At 42.4% G+C, this 14936-nt stretch overlaps 5 protein-coding genes across 6 annotated transcripts; 2 read left to right on the forward strand and 3 right to left on the reverse strand.

The window, feature by feature from the left end:
* The first annotated feature begins 399 nt into the window (after positions 1 to 399).
* On the forward strand, positions 400 to 2837 carry LOC128278376 (protein inturned). Its single transcript, XM_053017100.1, has one exon. It carries the CDS (start codon positions 400 to 402, stop codon positions 2782 to 2784), a length of 2385 nt encoding a protein of 794 aa, XP_052873060.1. The 3' UTR covers positions 2785 to 2837.
* Positions 2838 to 3407: 570 nt separating this feature from the next.
* On the reverse strand, positions 3408 to 4526 carry LOC128267897 (lysM and putative peptidoglycan-binding domain-containing protein 3). Its single transcript, XM_053004847.1, has 3 exons — positions 4364 to 4526; positions 4137 to 4296; positions 3408 to 4068 (listed from the first exon to the last, which is right to left on the reverse strand). The coding sequence occupies exons 1-3, from the start codon at positions 4375 to 4377 to the stop codon at positions 3490 to 3492; spliced, it is 753 nt and encodes a 250-aa protein (XP_052860807.1). The 5' UTR covers positions 4378 to 4526; the 3' UTR covers positions 3408 to 3489.
* Positions 4527 to 4885: 359 nt separating this feature from the next.
* Positions 4886 to 5661, forward strand: LOC128268565 (uncharacterized). The gene is made up of 3 exons (XM_053005689.1): positions 4886 to 4970; positions 5041 to 5356; positions 5425 to 5661. Exons 1-3 carry the CDS (start codon positions 4906 to 4908, stop codon positions 5590 to 5592), a joined length of 549 nt encoding a protein of 182 aa, XP_052861649.1. The 5' UTR covers positions 4886 to 4905; the 3' UTR covers positions 5593 to 5661.
* LOC128268564 (hillarin) lies at positions 5599 to 14521 on the reverse strand. 2 transcript variants are annotated; one of them, XM_053005688.1, is made up of 9 exons: positions 14333 to 14521; positions 9354 to 9498; positions 8525 to 8718; positions 8114 to 8230; positions 7277 to 8022; positions 6765 to 7123; positions 6419 to 6693; positions 6053 to 6330; positions 5599 to 5962 (listed from the first exon to the last, which is right to left on the reverse strand). In XM_053005688.1, exons 1-9 carry the CDS (start codon positions 14519 to 14521, stop codon positions 5821 to 5823), a joined length of 2445 nt encoding a protein of 814 aa, XP_052861648.1. In that variant the 3' UTR covers positions 5599 to 5820. The 2 variants fall into 2 exon arrangements, with proteins under 2 accessions (XP_052861648.1, XP_052861647.1); XM_053005687.1 differs by having other exon boundaries at positions 6765 to 7105; positions 8525 to 8775.
* On the reverse strand, positions 9748 to 13294 carry LOC128268563 (transcription elongation factor SPT5). Its single transcript, XM_053005686.1, has 2 exons — positions 13254 to 13294; positions 9748 to 13187 (listed from the first exon to the last, which is right to left on the reverse strand). Exon 2 carries the CDS (start codon positions 13121 to 13123, stop codon positions 9857 to 9859), a length of 3267 nt encoding a protein of 1088 aa, XP_052861646.1. The 5' UTR covers positions 13124 to 13187; positions 13254 to 13294; the 3' UTR covers positions 9748 to 9856.
* Positions 14522 to 14936: the final 415 nt, after the last annotated feature.

The following is a 14936-nucleotide window of genomic DNA, read 5'->3' on the forward strand; positions in this document are numbered from 1 at the left end:
AGTCTTTGTATAGGAAATTTGGAATAACAATTCATCTAAATTGTGTGTCAAGGTTGATATATATTCATATGTTTACGTTTGCGTATGCGATTATTAGGCCCGATTATCATTCTCTAATTGAGTACTCGAACGTTAGAGTGAACACAGTAAGAGAGAAAGCAAAATACAGCAAGAGAGAAGACAGAAAGTGACAGCTATAGCAAAATGAACTCAAAATGAATGATCGAGTGAACGTTCGAGTTTCATAATAAGGGGGATTATCTATCGATTTAGATCGATTTCACAAACTGTCAAAAAGGACACATCTATTTTCTTTCTTACGATACTTTCTAAACTTTTTGTTGTACTACCCAGTTTGTTGACCAAAAGCAACTAGTGAACCAATATTTTGATTTTGTGATGAATGAAGAAACCCAAGTTTGGACTGACGATCAATCGTCCAATGATTCGTCCGACTCCGATTCGTCTCGTGCCAACGAATGGATTCAACATATTGTGAACAACTCGCTATTTTTTGTCAAATTCGATCTAGTTTGCAACTCCAAGTCCATGTTATTCGACGACGATTTGTTTTTCCGCAACGAATACCGCCGATTGTCCATACGGAAAAAGGAAAGCATTTTATCACGGTTCGGGCAGCGGGACAAGAGCAAACATAAACTATTTCGCGTAAGCGTAATCGATGCGTCGAAAAAAGATCTGATCAACGGAGTCCAGAAAGATGTCATAATTAGCATCGCACCAAAAAAAAACATACTTTTAAAAGAAGTTGTACCCTTAACCGAGACTATTCTAGGATTAACAACAAGCCTCTTTCCTGACGGACGCAAGCTAATGGTGGATAAAATCAAAGAATACTCGGTTTTCACGAAGGGTAAACTGGTTAAATCTAAAGACTGGATAAAAGCTATTGATACAGAATCGGTGACTGTCGAAAATTTCGAATCGTTATTAATCGGATCAACCAAAATTCCGAGTATCGTTAAAATAACGTTTGTCGAAATGATCGAACCAGATATGAGCAACTCTATCGAGATCAAGATAACCAACTTTATGGATCTGATACAAAGTCAGGAAACGTTGTTCGATAAGGAAGATATTCAAACGATGAGTAATAACGATCTTATATTCAGCATGATCTACATTTCTAAAGAATACACCCAAAATGATGAACTCGACGTGAAATTTTGCTATCCTACTCGCGAGAACAATTGTCTTTTCAATTCTAGAGGCAGCTTCGTAACACTGCATTCAATATTCAACCATTCTTTCGAGCAACAATCGGTTATGACATGTTTGAAAATTAGAAACGTGGTATACTATACAACTTACACGATGGTTGACGACGGCATTTTGTTGTTAGGTTTCAACTCCAAATACTCGTCCGTGTTTGCGGTGAAAAAGAAAAGTGAGCAGATCTGTCGCTGCCTCAATGCACTCTACTACGGCAAAGCTTTCAACAAACCTGCTGATCAGCAAACGGAGTTGATGCAGCTGTGCGAAATGATACGCCATTCGATCAAAGCCAACAGGCATTGCGATAGGTTTGAAAAAACCTTTCCGCAAGCACACCTGGTACCTTTGCCGAAGGAAATTCAACTACGCATCGACGACGCTCTGGGAGAAATAGAGGCAATGGACTATCGCAACTGGAATGATGATTTTGTGGATCTCTTTTGCATGATGACTGTGGTAGGCTGTGCACTTTACTACAAGCAACAACTAGTTTGTACACATCTTAGCGGGCAATACGTGATGGATGTGGAAGCAGTATTGAAAAATTTTGGAATATTTGAGATATTTAACACTACCGATGTCAAAAACTTGGCCATTTGGAGAAAGTTCTATCCAAAGCAATACTGCGAAGAAGGCTTTCACGAGAAAAACGATGCATACCTAATGCTTGCGTCGATCGGTAGCCTTTTGATGGTGGTGATTTTGGAGGTTCCAATCGATACAGCCCACAACAAATCATTTTCGCGATACATCGATGAAATACAAGATATGCTGAGATACTTCAAATCTACGGGAATTGAGCATCTTATTCGCATATGGGTCGAGTCTAACAGACGTCCACAGTGCGTTTCGAGTAATGTTACAAACATGGAGCCGCACCAGAACCTTTCTCCAGGATTGAATGATGAACGATCACAAATGGCAAAAGGACACGATGAAGAATCGAACGCATCCAGCTCCATTAAAACTCCGCCTGCTCGCGAAGAAAATTATACAGATCACGATGACGATGACGACTCCGATTGGGGCCAAAGCGTGGACAGCAGTCAACGGAGCAGCAGTTTCGATATAACTGATTTGTCGTCTGAAAGTCGGTGCAAAGAATTTTCCGAACTCGTACCAACATTGATCACTTGTGGTATTGAGAATCTACTTTATTACTACGTGCAACTAGAAGCGGGGGCAGGTTGCTTCTTAGCACCGACATTCAACGGAACAACCACACCAAAAACGGACATAGTGATGAACCTGTTTCGGAAAACCTGTACCCTCATTCACACGACGTTCGAGAATTCAAGAAAATTTCGAACACTCCTCATCAACGAGTCTAGCAAACTAAACACTCAGCGCTCTCTTCTGCCGATCAAGGAACAAGGAATTCGCTTATCTCTAACAAAAGATCACATATCCGGAGAGCGATTAGACGTTTGGGTCATCGGAAGGCTATTTCACAGTCCAGCAAAGGAGCTGTACGTTTGTTTACGCGCAGATGCACCTCAAAATATGGTGGAGCTTGCATTTCGTATTTGTTTAACCTGCGCGGGGTGAAATACTGAAAGCGAGATATTTAGAGTCTTTGAGGACTATTTGAAGATAATTCATTTTTAGTTTTGTTCACATGTGTATTCCATTAGATAATTATTACCATAATTTCAGGGCACGAGTATTGTAAATCAATAAATTAATCGAAAAAATCCAAGGATTCGTTAGGTTCAATTTCGTCCGAAAAACTTCAAAAATATTTTATGTTCAGCGTTTTTTTTTTAGGTATTTCTATTCTCATTTGTAGTAGAAACTTCTTGAAATATCAAACTGATTAAGACGGAAATGGGAATCCAAAAGTACATAAAGAAGAAATCCTCAATCAGATTGGATCCATCCATTTTTTGTTTACGCACGTATTTTTTAACAAAAAAAATGTAAATTAGAGTTCATTCATCCAAACATGTGTGAGACAGTGGACATAAAGGCATAAAATGCGCTATTAATACCACTGTCAATATCTTTGTATATCTGGCATTTTAATAGATTTACTTTGCTCAGCACATCTGAAACAAATTATACTAAGTTGTACGGAAAAAATTAATAATGCATCGAAAGCCTTTGGGTTTTCGAGCACGTCATGCTTTGGAGGTTTAAAAGAAAATTGTTTATTTAACGAGCTTATTAATAATTGCAAAAGGCACTTTTTATTGAACCGTTTTCCAATAAAAGATGTTGAACAGCAAGGTTGTTCAGTAGTGTTTATGGTTGTTAAATTTGTATGCTATGATTATCCCTAAAGTTACCGTGATGGAATTTTTCCCTGTGTTCCGCTATATATACTACATAAATAAGTGGGATAGCAAAGCATAAAGCTAAAATAAAAACGAGCAGACATATCCATGAAATATCACAATCACTTCCATTGCATGAAAAATCGTTAGCTGGTAACCGTAGCGCTCGTGGTTGCGGTAAGTTTTCGTCATCAATCAACAAAGGTTGCCGAGAATGCGAATCGTCAAAGTCGCATCCGTAGCATTCGTCTTCTCGATCAATTTCCCTATTTTCTTCGGAAGACTTTGGACTTCCAACCGTGATGTTTGTTTCATATGATGCACTGCTAACGGCCGCTACAATAAGTTTCTCATCCAGCGTAGTATCACAACTTGTAGAATTGTGATGTTGTTCCGAGCTGCTTGTAAGATTCCTGGGGCTACTGTTACCGCTTGTGTGAACTTTCGGTAGCGTTTCCAACAATATTGAATGAGGTGTAACAGGTATGCGAATCACGTTACGAGCGAAAATCTCGTTGTCCTTGTCGATTTTGTTGAGCTTCTTTAAAACGGCGATCTACAATACCCAAAGCAAATTAATTTCATTGTGGCTGACTGGGCACGCTCTTATCACACAAAGATTACCGAACAATTGAACCTCAATGCGATGGCTTGCAGCGTATCGCTTGGCAAAATCTGTGCTTCTAACCATCTCTCGGCCGAATCAGTTCTGTTTTCTACCAAAGCCACGTCGAACCTGCTGGGGTTTTGGTCTTCCACGCAATTGTTGCCAACAGTTTTGACCCTGAAATGAGATTTACAAAGTACTAGGTTGACATTTATCACTCCAGGATGCGAATGGGAAAATTTACCTCAAACGCTTCATATTACGGTTTTTGAAAGTCGAGATGTGACGTGTAGATATTCATTTTCTTTACGATTGCCGTTAAAATACTGTTCGCGGTGTGCAACGCAGCCGTAATACAAGTAAACTTATAAAAAATGTTCAGCTCCGTCGGATCAACAATTCCTCATTCCTCAGCTCATCACTGATTTGTCAACGTTCTCGACAGCAGTGTTGCCATCCACATACGCTGTGCAAATGAAAGGTGTCAGAAAAGATGTCTTGAATACGGTTTTAATTTTGAACAATAATCTATCGTTCATCGAAGACGTATAAATAGGAACTATAACTATTTGAAACTATAGCAATCACACCACCGATGGTTTTTTTAATCATTATATTGGATTTTCTTTCGATGTAAATTGTTCTTAATGGTTCCGACGTCAAATGGGTTTTCGAGTAATCGGGCAGTAGAAGTAAACTCGAGGCTAATTCTATGACACTGCTTCAGATGTCAACAATTTAAAAGCCCGGCATTTGCATTACATTAACGGGATACAGTGAATTACAATGGCAGAGTTTGGTTCGCGAGTAAAGTTTATCTCTGCTTACGAAGCGTTAGTGAACAAAATAAGGTAAACGGCTTTGATCACAACCAATTTGGTGTCGCAATCACAACGAATGTGTTTGTTTTCTCTCTTTCAGAATCGACAAATTTGATGCGTTTAAAGCACACTTCACTGACGCTCAAGATCTTCACTCATTGGTTCGCGAGTTTCAAACCGAGCTTCTCGAAACGTTTATCAAAAGAATGAATACATTGTACGAAGAAGCTGATATAGATAGTAACATACAAATAATGGAATTAATGAAAAGTGAGCAAGCTCGGAACCATGCAGCTACATGGCGTCCTACGGGAAAGCTTGTTACTGAACAGATTCGACCGTTGATTGTAAACAAGCTCAATTGGTCGCTTAAGTTTTATTTATTTCAACTTTCCTTTCAGAAGGACCGAACCGAGGTAAGTGACTTTATATTCATACAAACCTTGTTCTGCTTGCTGACGAGTTAGTATTCTTTTACTCACAGGCGCTAATTGTTCAAATTGAAGAAAAACGCCAAGAACTTAAAGCAATGGAAGGTGAGCGTTCCTGCAAACAACAACAAATAACAAACGAGCAAAAAGGTTTTGAAAATATTACTCAACGCTTGGAGGATTTGAATGAACAGTTAAAATCGAAAGGGTTAAAGTTATAACAGGTTTATTTTAATCATTACATTACCACGATTAAAAATAATTCAATTGTACTAAGAATACGAGTTATGGTGAACGTACATTTGTTATTAAGTGTTTGTTTTTCTTTTAATTTGTTCCGAAAATATTAGTAATGGTAAATTTCGTTTAAAATATGCACAGCAAATGTTAACTATTACAGTACATGCGTCCACTCAAATAAGGGCTCCCGACCTATCCTGAATTCGGCATCAGTTCCTTTTGGACGAATTGATGAGGTACTTGCAGCAGTGTGTGAGCAGATGTTTCTCGTTTAAAGGGTTGTTGTTGTGTGACACCGTTCCTACTTCCCTTGTGTAGATATCCAAGCCGTATTGTCCTTCTTCCGGGAAGCTATAGTTGAGATATGTGGATATTGGAATAGGATATGTGGATATTAAATAGTTGTTAGCATGATGACTCGAAGTGATGACTAAAACACACCTTATATTAAATGTTATCATGTCATCGAGTATTGTTTGCTGAACGTATTTTGATAGTTTCTTTTCTTCGACTCCATTCTTGTGTAACGTAGCCATGAAGTCTGTCAGTGGTCGAGACATACGAAACTGCAGTTCGATAGCACGTCCGGCAAATATGAGCGGTTCCGGATGAGTAATTGGAATGAGTCCAAACAGTCTGGTAGCCTTTGTAGGACCCCATTCGCCGCTGGCACAGTCAGGCAAGGGTACCATAACGGTTTGCAGTTCCTCACAACAGATCTAAAGGATGTGCAATGAAATGGAATGAAATGAACATCGATTGGTGATCAAGGATCAAGGATCCCCCTTAGATCTGGCGATGACTTACTTTGAACTTACAAACACTTTTGAATTTCATCGGCTCTCCTGTGAGATATTCCTGCGGGGTGACTGCATTTGCAAAAATATCGAGCAAAAAGGCACCAGAACAAGGCGCGTGTACGCGGAACGCAACCACATTACTGATTACGGACTGCATTACAAAACGCTTTAGAGACACACCATTGAACAAATCTTCGTCGCTGTCGTAGAATTTAAGATTATAATGGAAAATTAAACATCCCTGCATATTCGACGGCATTGCTATTCTGACGGTCGCGGCACCTGCAAATAAGTCATCATTGGTTAATGTATGCATGGGAGCCGTTTGGGGTGAAGACAGAGAAAAGGATTACCTGTCTCATCCGTGTATACAACCGCACCATAGCCATCGTCGGCAAAATGAAGACCATAGCGAAAAAATAATGATCGTACGAAAGGTAAATTTTCAAATTCGGTCAGCGTTATTGGTCGTTTCAACAGCTGCCACTCTTCTTGTAGCGGGAAAAACTCATAAATAAACTCCCGTGGGTCGGTAAGGAAGTAGTGGTCGTCGTACTCGTACCGCAGACTATCATTTTTGCCTTTTCCGGTTTTGGGGGCTTCCTTCGCGTTAACGAGATGGCGTGCCCCCCAGTTGCACTGCACGAACCTCCATGCGCCGGCCACATAAACAGCATTCCAAGAGTTGCGAAATCTGGAATTTTTCGGATGGCTGCACAACCCAGATGTATCTCATTAAAACAAGAGTGTCATACTAACTCCGTTCTGTGTCTGCCAAATGCTTAGTGGTACCGTAATGGTGATCGTGACTGTGCATCTCTGATAAATAATTGCATTTGACACGAATTTTGCTTACTTCGCTTACCTTGAGTCTTGAAACTTCACTCCTGGTTGATATCCTGCACTTTTTGAGTAACCCTTAATTACGACGCAATGGAGGCCGGCGTAGCTACACAGTCGTTTAAAAAGAACGTGATAACTTTCCGTGCCGAATTTGATACCTCGTAGTAACCCCATTGGGGTATCGCCACGCAAGTTGTCCTCAAACGTCATAGTATTCAGGTTCTTTACTGTTATCCACCGAAAAATGGTGCGAGCCTTCTCTATGTCCGATGTACAGCGGCCAACTAGCTGCCGTACTAAATCAGTAAAGGTTTTCTGGTCTTCCTGTGCGACGGTTATCGCGATCTGATCGACGTCCTGAAACTCGACCGGATCATTGTACACCTGAAATTTGCTCAACGCCGGGGGTGCCGGCTTAGGCGCAACGAGTGGATATTCTAAGGCCACTACGGTTTCGTTGATATCATCGTCGAGAAAAATGCTTTCACTTTGCATATATTCGCTGCGCCGGACGCTGATCAGTTCAAGCATTTCGCTTGACTGCCGATCGACTAGCGCTGCGGTCTCAGACCGTTCGTGCTCCAATAATTTTCTCGTTAGACTTTCCTTTTTTTTAGTTTTCCGTATGGTCATGTTCTTTTCCAAATCTTCCTTCTGTTGCTCATGCTTGAGCGTCAGTATATTTTGATCCTCTCGCGATCTCCGGCTGGTGGTTAATTCCTTGTCAAACTTGTGCGTCAACCGTTGTAGCTCGCGCTCCCATTCATCCTGCAATTACATTAAATTATCATTATCCATAAGAGTGGCGTTGCAGGAATATCGTCAAACTATTCAAGGACATTTTCATTGCGTCTCAAACCTGAATCTCGTTCTGCATTCGACGATCCTCTTCTTCTCTTTTCCTTGCAAACTTTCTATACAAATCATCCTCTTCTTTTCGGTGTTTCATCTCCAACTTTGCCTGCTCATCACGGGCCTAAGGAAAAACGAGAAATAGTTTAGGTTCTTTCTCCATGTTGTACACATAATTGAGTACAAAATTTGAACATTTAATAGGCAATCTAATATCGTCTTTGCCTTCGGCGAATGGCTTGAATATTTTGATCAACTTGTAAATCTTCGACTATTGAAGACTGTTTTTTGACGACGTGTGATTTGTTAAAAAATCAAAAGAACTAGAATTATTAGCGTGTGAAATTTCGAACTAGATTGCAGTGTTAAGGCGTGTAGGCGTTAAGTTGATATGATTAACATGCACGCTGTTACTTACTAGATAATAATCGATCGGTTTTTCCCGTGGCTTGTCGTAAGCTTTCTGAATCTCTGTCTGCTTCAATGCATGCGCTATGTGTAATGCGCTTGCATCAAAACGTCCATACTTGTAATCGGACTCGGTTTGAGGTGTTGTGTAACCTTCTTTGCTACCATTGTTGTATCCATTCGGCGTTCCTAATCGTTGGGCTCCTATGGGGGAGGAGAGTTGGGAAACAGACGTGACAAATAGGGGAGAATGTAAACCACCTTGTCCATACAAATCCATATACTACTGTCACCAAAAACAAACGAGAAAGAGTCTTGTAGCAGTAAGAGCAGGACTCAGCATAAACGGGATCACGCCCCTCGGGCGACGATCGAGAGCGATCATGCTGAGCATAGTAGAAAGGGTCACGTATGCCCCCACAGTTAGGTCTCAGTACGCTGAGATTGATTCAGATCAAAATTAATTTCATTCTAGAGGCGGATGTGCGTGGTCGGACTCTTCGCATAACGCCCGATAGTTTGAGTTATTCGGCAACAGCTATAGTTAGAAGAAGCTTCCCGCCTCGGAGGGTAGTAATAATAACAGTAATACAGTGTCTTTGAACAATACAGAAACAATAAAGACACCAGTGACCAGAACACCCAGCATTTCATTATTCGTGCGTAAGCATCGATAGCACATCGCGGCGTTACATTTTAGCTACCGATTTGTGTCAGTTACATACGAGAATGTAGCTAAACAACTACATTTTCTTCTTAGCTTCGTAGTGTCGTCAGTAATGCAAAATAGGTTTTACAAGAACAGAGTACATTTCATCCATAGCTTTCCATTATCTTACCGTCGACACCATCATTCCGATGACCACGAATTTGCTCATTTACGTAGTTCGTGCTCTTTGGCACATTGAGAGCCTGCCGAATACCAACGGATGTTTGATCGAAGTGACCAGGACCACTTTTTGGAACGTGAGAGCAGCAATAAACCTGTGAATAGGAGTATGGTTTGGTATAAAATCTTAACTATTATGTATTAAACCACCTTTATACACATGTGTGGAAATAGAAGTGCAAGATTATAATTTATATCTGATTGGCTACGATTGGCCGTTCTAATAATACTGATTGATCTTGTGAACTTGTGATTGATCATCTACTGAGGTGAATCAAAGTACTAATGCACGAAACGGAATGCGATGCAGAATATATATGTGTTTATTTCACGCGTTTCTTGATAATCATGTAAGTATTTTTCATACAATCGTGGAATAAATTTTAAACTAGTTAAAAGTAAAAACGAATAATTATGGTCCGTAGACTGTCGTGCAAAACATTGGATAGTATTCTAGATTTTGTTCTGTTCTTTATAACGGCACATGGAGTTAAGCGGGATGAGTGTTGAGTGACCGTTAATGGTGACCAACGCTTCGTTGTTACCGGACATGTTGATGAATTCGCCGATGGCTTCACGATCTTCACCGACAATGATCTTGAATTTATCGCCGGGTTCGGGCAACACAGGCTGTAGGTTTGTCATTGGCACAGTGACGCAGCGATCTTCTTCCGGCAGATACACCGTTACAACGCAATCATCGTTGTCGAAACTTCGGATAATGCCTGTTTGGCCACTCAAATCGGAATCGCCGTGACTTCGGATCGTTACTTCAATATCGTTCATGAACCATTCGCCGAGCTGCGAATCTAGTCCAGCTCCAGGTGTCTGCGGATTGTAAGGTGAAGCGGGAGCACCGGGCGTTGCAGGAGAATAAGCACTTGGTGATGGAGTGCCTATATATCCACCGACCTGATAAGGGGACGGGCTTGGATTTGGACTGTAGTTATCCGTGTTGAACGTGTTACCCGGTGTGTGTGGCGCGTATGGCGTGTTCACCTGATAACCAGGGGTGCTCGGGTTGTAACCGGGGGACGGCGATGGTTCTTCAATAAAATCGAAATCGTTTCCTCGGGCTGGTGTGTTCGACACCGATGGATCCCAAGCTCCGTGCCGAGGTGTCATTGAACCATCGTGCGATGGCGTCATCGAACCATACGGAGTGCGACTTCCCGGTTCGTACTGGGGTGTTTGTGAACCATGCAGCGGTGTTTTCGATCCGGAATACACCGGCGTTTGAGCGCCATAGTTGCTGGCCGGTGTGCGGCTTGGTGTGCGCAAGTACGAGGACATACTTCCTTCGCGAACCACAGCTGCACCATCAACGACGGCGATGTGATTACGGTCAACAGAGATTGTTTGGCAAGAAGAATGCAGCTCCACGCGAGCTGTGGTCTCCGTTGCATCCTTCACGATACCAACAGCACCTTTATACGGTCCGCCCGTGATACGGATCGTGCGGCCAAGAATTTCCCGATCCCTGGAAATACGTCCTCCTCCGCGACCCCCACCTCGTCCACCGCGCGTTGAGCCACTGCTACCTGAGCCACCGCGACCTCCGGACGGATGCATTGGTGAATGAATCCGTGGTGACATAACACCACCAAATGGGCTCATCATGGGGTTGCTTGGGAGGGTGTTCTTGCTTCCACCAGCGAGCTGTAAGTGACGAGTTTTCACCACAAAAATGCCCCCATTTTCTGTGTACATCCGCGAATGCAGGAAAGCGAGATTGCGGTAAAGATGTTTGATCTCTCCATCGCGGCCTGTATGAGGTCCTTCCATCACTTTGACGATATCTTTCCGCCGAATCTGATTTTGATCCCAGTCCAAAGCGATTGTATTTCGATTTTCACGCCGTTTTTGTAACGCTGTCGGCTTACATTCGATCACCTTCCCATGCATTCCTAGCACGTGAAAATTTTCGCGCTCCAAACGGACTATCACTCCGACGGTTTGCGCATCCAGCTGAACTAGATCCCCCCATTGGTAGATGCCGAGAGAGTCTACGCCCGTTGCCATGTCCGTGCAGAGTTGCAGGTCGCGGGGCAATACTTCCAGTTCGTGCATTGTCAGGTCCGATACGAGCACCACGCGCGCAGATTCTACGCGGACAATCAATCCCGTCTCGCCCTCGTATCTTCCGGCAAGCACTTTTACATGGTCGCCTGTCTTGAAGTACTTGCGCAGCTCGCTCGCCTTGAAGATGAGCGGATCGCGCAGTTCCTCGTGCTTTGGCATTACCGTAATCAGTGACCCATCAATGGCAATGATTTTCGCCTGAAGATTCATCAAATCGCCAACGCAAACTTCCACGTTGTCGCCCATTGAGAATGAATGTGCAGAGACGGGATCCTCCTTCGACGAAACGGCCAATTCGATGTTGATCTCTTCTGGCTGTTCCTCAAATCGTTCCAGCTCTGCCAATGTAGGCTTTACGCCTTCCACCTGTACGGCCGACATCGTGAACGCCTTGTAGAGAAAGCCTTTGCGCGAGTAACGATTACCCTCGAAAATTAAAAAGTCTCCATCCGATGTCACTTCACCGCCTATCGCACGGATCGCTTCCGGATCGAACGATTTCGCTGCTGGACGTCGCTTCTTGCGCTTGCTGTCGCTACCTTCCTGCTGCGTCGTTCTTAAAGCGCCCCTTAGCCGCGTATAATCGATGCGAGGCAGCAGCTTCAAGTGCACCTGGTTTTGTGCCAAATCAACGTAATCCACCTGCGCAATGTCATCCTTATAGATGCCCCGCTTCAGTCGGACCCACTGCTTCGGCTTCAGCCCCGATTGCTCCTTCACAACTTTCAGAATATCCGTCATTTCCTTGATCGGTACCATCTCCTGCTTCCAGATGCCTACTCGCAGATTGCCCACATTGTTGATTGCCGCTTTCACGTGTGCCTGCTTATACGCCTCGATGTAGATGTACCCCTTTACGCTTTCAGGCGCAACGACGGCTTTTATCTGCAGTGGCTGGTCCGTGTTCTGATAGGTGAGAAATTTGCGCATCAGCAACAACGCCGTTGCCTTCTCTTCCCCTATGCGACATTTCACCATCCACAGATTTGGATCCTTGATACCGGGCAGTAACGTTTGTTGCGTAATTTCGTCGGACATTTCCTCACCCCCGTCGCCAAACTGACGTCGTGCCACGGACCCGTCCGCGTACTTGCGTTTCAAGTACTCGGCCAGCTCATCTTCTTTGTGCGAATCCCACAAATTAGTGCCCCTGCGCCTATTTTCAATTTCACGTGCCGTCTGCCCCACTTCCTCGATTTCGTTACCCACGATGCCCATCTCTTGAGCGCCGTCCTCCCACTCGTCATCCTCGTCCACCTCATCGTCCACTTCTGCCTCGTCGATGATGAACCCACCGAAACGTTCCGGTTTTTTCTTTTTCTTACGCCCACCGCGCCGATTGTCGTCATCGTCTTCCTCTTCCTCGTCATATTCATCCTCTGAATTCAAATCTTCACCTTCCGGTTCCTGCTCGTCCTCAGCGTCTTCTTCTTCTTCGTCTTCATCATCATTATCCTCCATACGGCGTCCTCCTTTCTTGCGGTTCTTTTTTCTGGGAGGCTCGTTGTCCGACTGTGATGCCGATGCCGAGCGAGAACGGGAAACAGACCGAGAGGCTGAACGGTTTGATATGATGCTTTTCCGCGATCGGTTCGACGCCGCGCTGTCCACGTCGGATCCAGAGCCACTGTCCGACATGATACTGCTTGGTTTTTGTGGGCTCCGCACGATTTGGTTTCGGGCAAACTACTACTCGCACTTTCTGTACAGAAAAATTGAACACACCTTTAAAACGATGGTAATGTAGACATTACAAAGCATTACATACTTTTACAAGATTTATTCACTGCGATGTTTTTCTCACAAATACGGGTTTTTTTCACACAACCGAAAGCCACACTGTTGCTCTGACAATTGACAGCCACAGAACGCCACGCCCGCTGACAGCTGTCGTCGGGTTCGATGTTCGTCTAAAATCCTACATCGAAACTTCGTTCCAGCGTTAAGTTCTGCGGAGCTTATTTGTTCAAAAACGAGCTTCGTAAACCGAAAAATCTTTGATGACAGAAGAGCAGATTTACCATTTTCTCACATTTCTACACTCAACATTTAAGAAGTGCAGCCGAATACACGCAAATGACAAAGCCATGAATGAAATGGTGGTCTGAAAATGAATGGAAATGCACCGTTTTATGGGTTTCTCTACTAATGATGGTAGTTCGAACCAAAATAGCAAGTTAGTTGCATCAAAATTGAATGCAAATTGGTGCAAATGCGGTTCTTTCTGCATAGAAAGAACGGAGCTGTCAAAATTATCTACTGCCACGCCATACTAGATCGGATTTTTAGTATTTCCGTATTAGAATAAGTAATTATTCTCGATTTTAAACCTTGTTTGATAAATTTGGCAAAAGTATCCTAGCTTCAAGATACTACACACGACAATGGTATGGTATGGCTATGTAACTCTTCTTCTCTAGGGCCATCTGCAGTTATCCAGCAATTATAATCGCCGAGCGGTCCTGGCCTGTAACTATGTTCACGACAATATAGTAACTATACAGAACGGCCATGCTTTGACGAAGTTGAACACTCAACTTGCTGTAATTTCTGGGGAACCAATTAGTAATCATGAGTATGGACAGAATTAGCAAACGCAATAAACGCAATGCAAAAAGCAGAAGTGGTGCCATTGTTAGTGGACGGCCAGACGAAGCGCAAAATTTCGATTTGGCATTTAAGAATAATGTCAAATCCGTCCGTTTTTCGCTTCGTGTTCAGCGTGTGATAACGTGAACGTTATCATTAACATATTCAACATATTCAATATTCATTAACATATTCATCATTTATTTCAAAACAATTTTATTCCCTTTCATTCGTTTACTAAGTCATACAATTACTTACCTCTTTATCATCTTGGTTATGTTGGTTGTTGTAGTAGGTTTTTAAGGTAAGTTTGGTTCCACACCGTTTGCACTTGAAGCATCCAGAGTGGAAGAAAGTAAAATCTTTCAGTGGACCTACCCTATCCACTTGATAAACCACTTCGTTGCATCTTAGACACGTTGATTCGTAGAAATTTGGCCGATACATGATGAATGCCTGAAAGGATATGAATGAGAGTATATTGGTTTGAATAATCTCGGAAGGACTATTTGTAATTTTTATGGTTTTAATACTATAATAATGTTTCGTTCGAGAAAACTCTCTGAAATGTACAACACTTTTCCAACATATAAGAAAATTTCAACTTATTTTCTAACTTTTAAAATAAATTTAAAATTATATTTTAAATCAAATTTGACACGTAAACTAAATGAAGAAAATGAATGTCCCACCAAATGAATACGATTCTTTCGAAAAAAGTCGCTTAAACAAGAGGTATTAACTTTTCTCAGAGTGCATTTCACTTTAAAATTATTTTATTTTCTTCGCACGAGGCTTACTGGAATGCGAATTTTGATTGGTTGACTAGGTGCTATTCATATTTATAAATACTTAGTTATAC

This window comes from Anopheles cruzii, chromosome 2 (assembly GCF_943734635.1).
Source record: "Anopheles cruzii chromosome 2, idAnoCruzAS_RS32_06, whole genome shotgun sequence".
Lineage (NCBI taxonomy): Eukaryota > Metazoa > Arthropoda > Insecta > Diptera > Culicidae > Anopheles > Anopheles cruzii.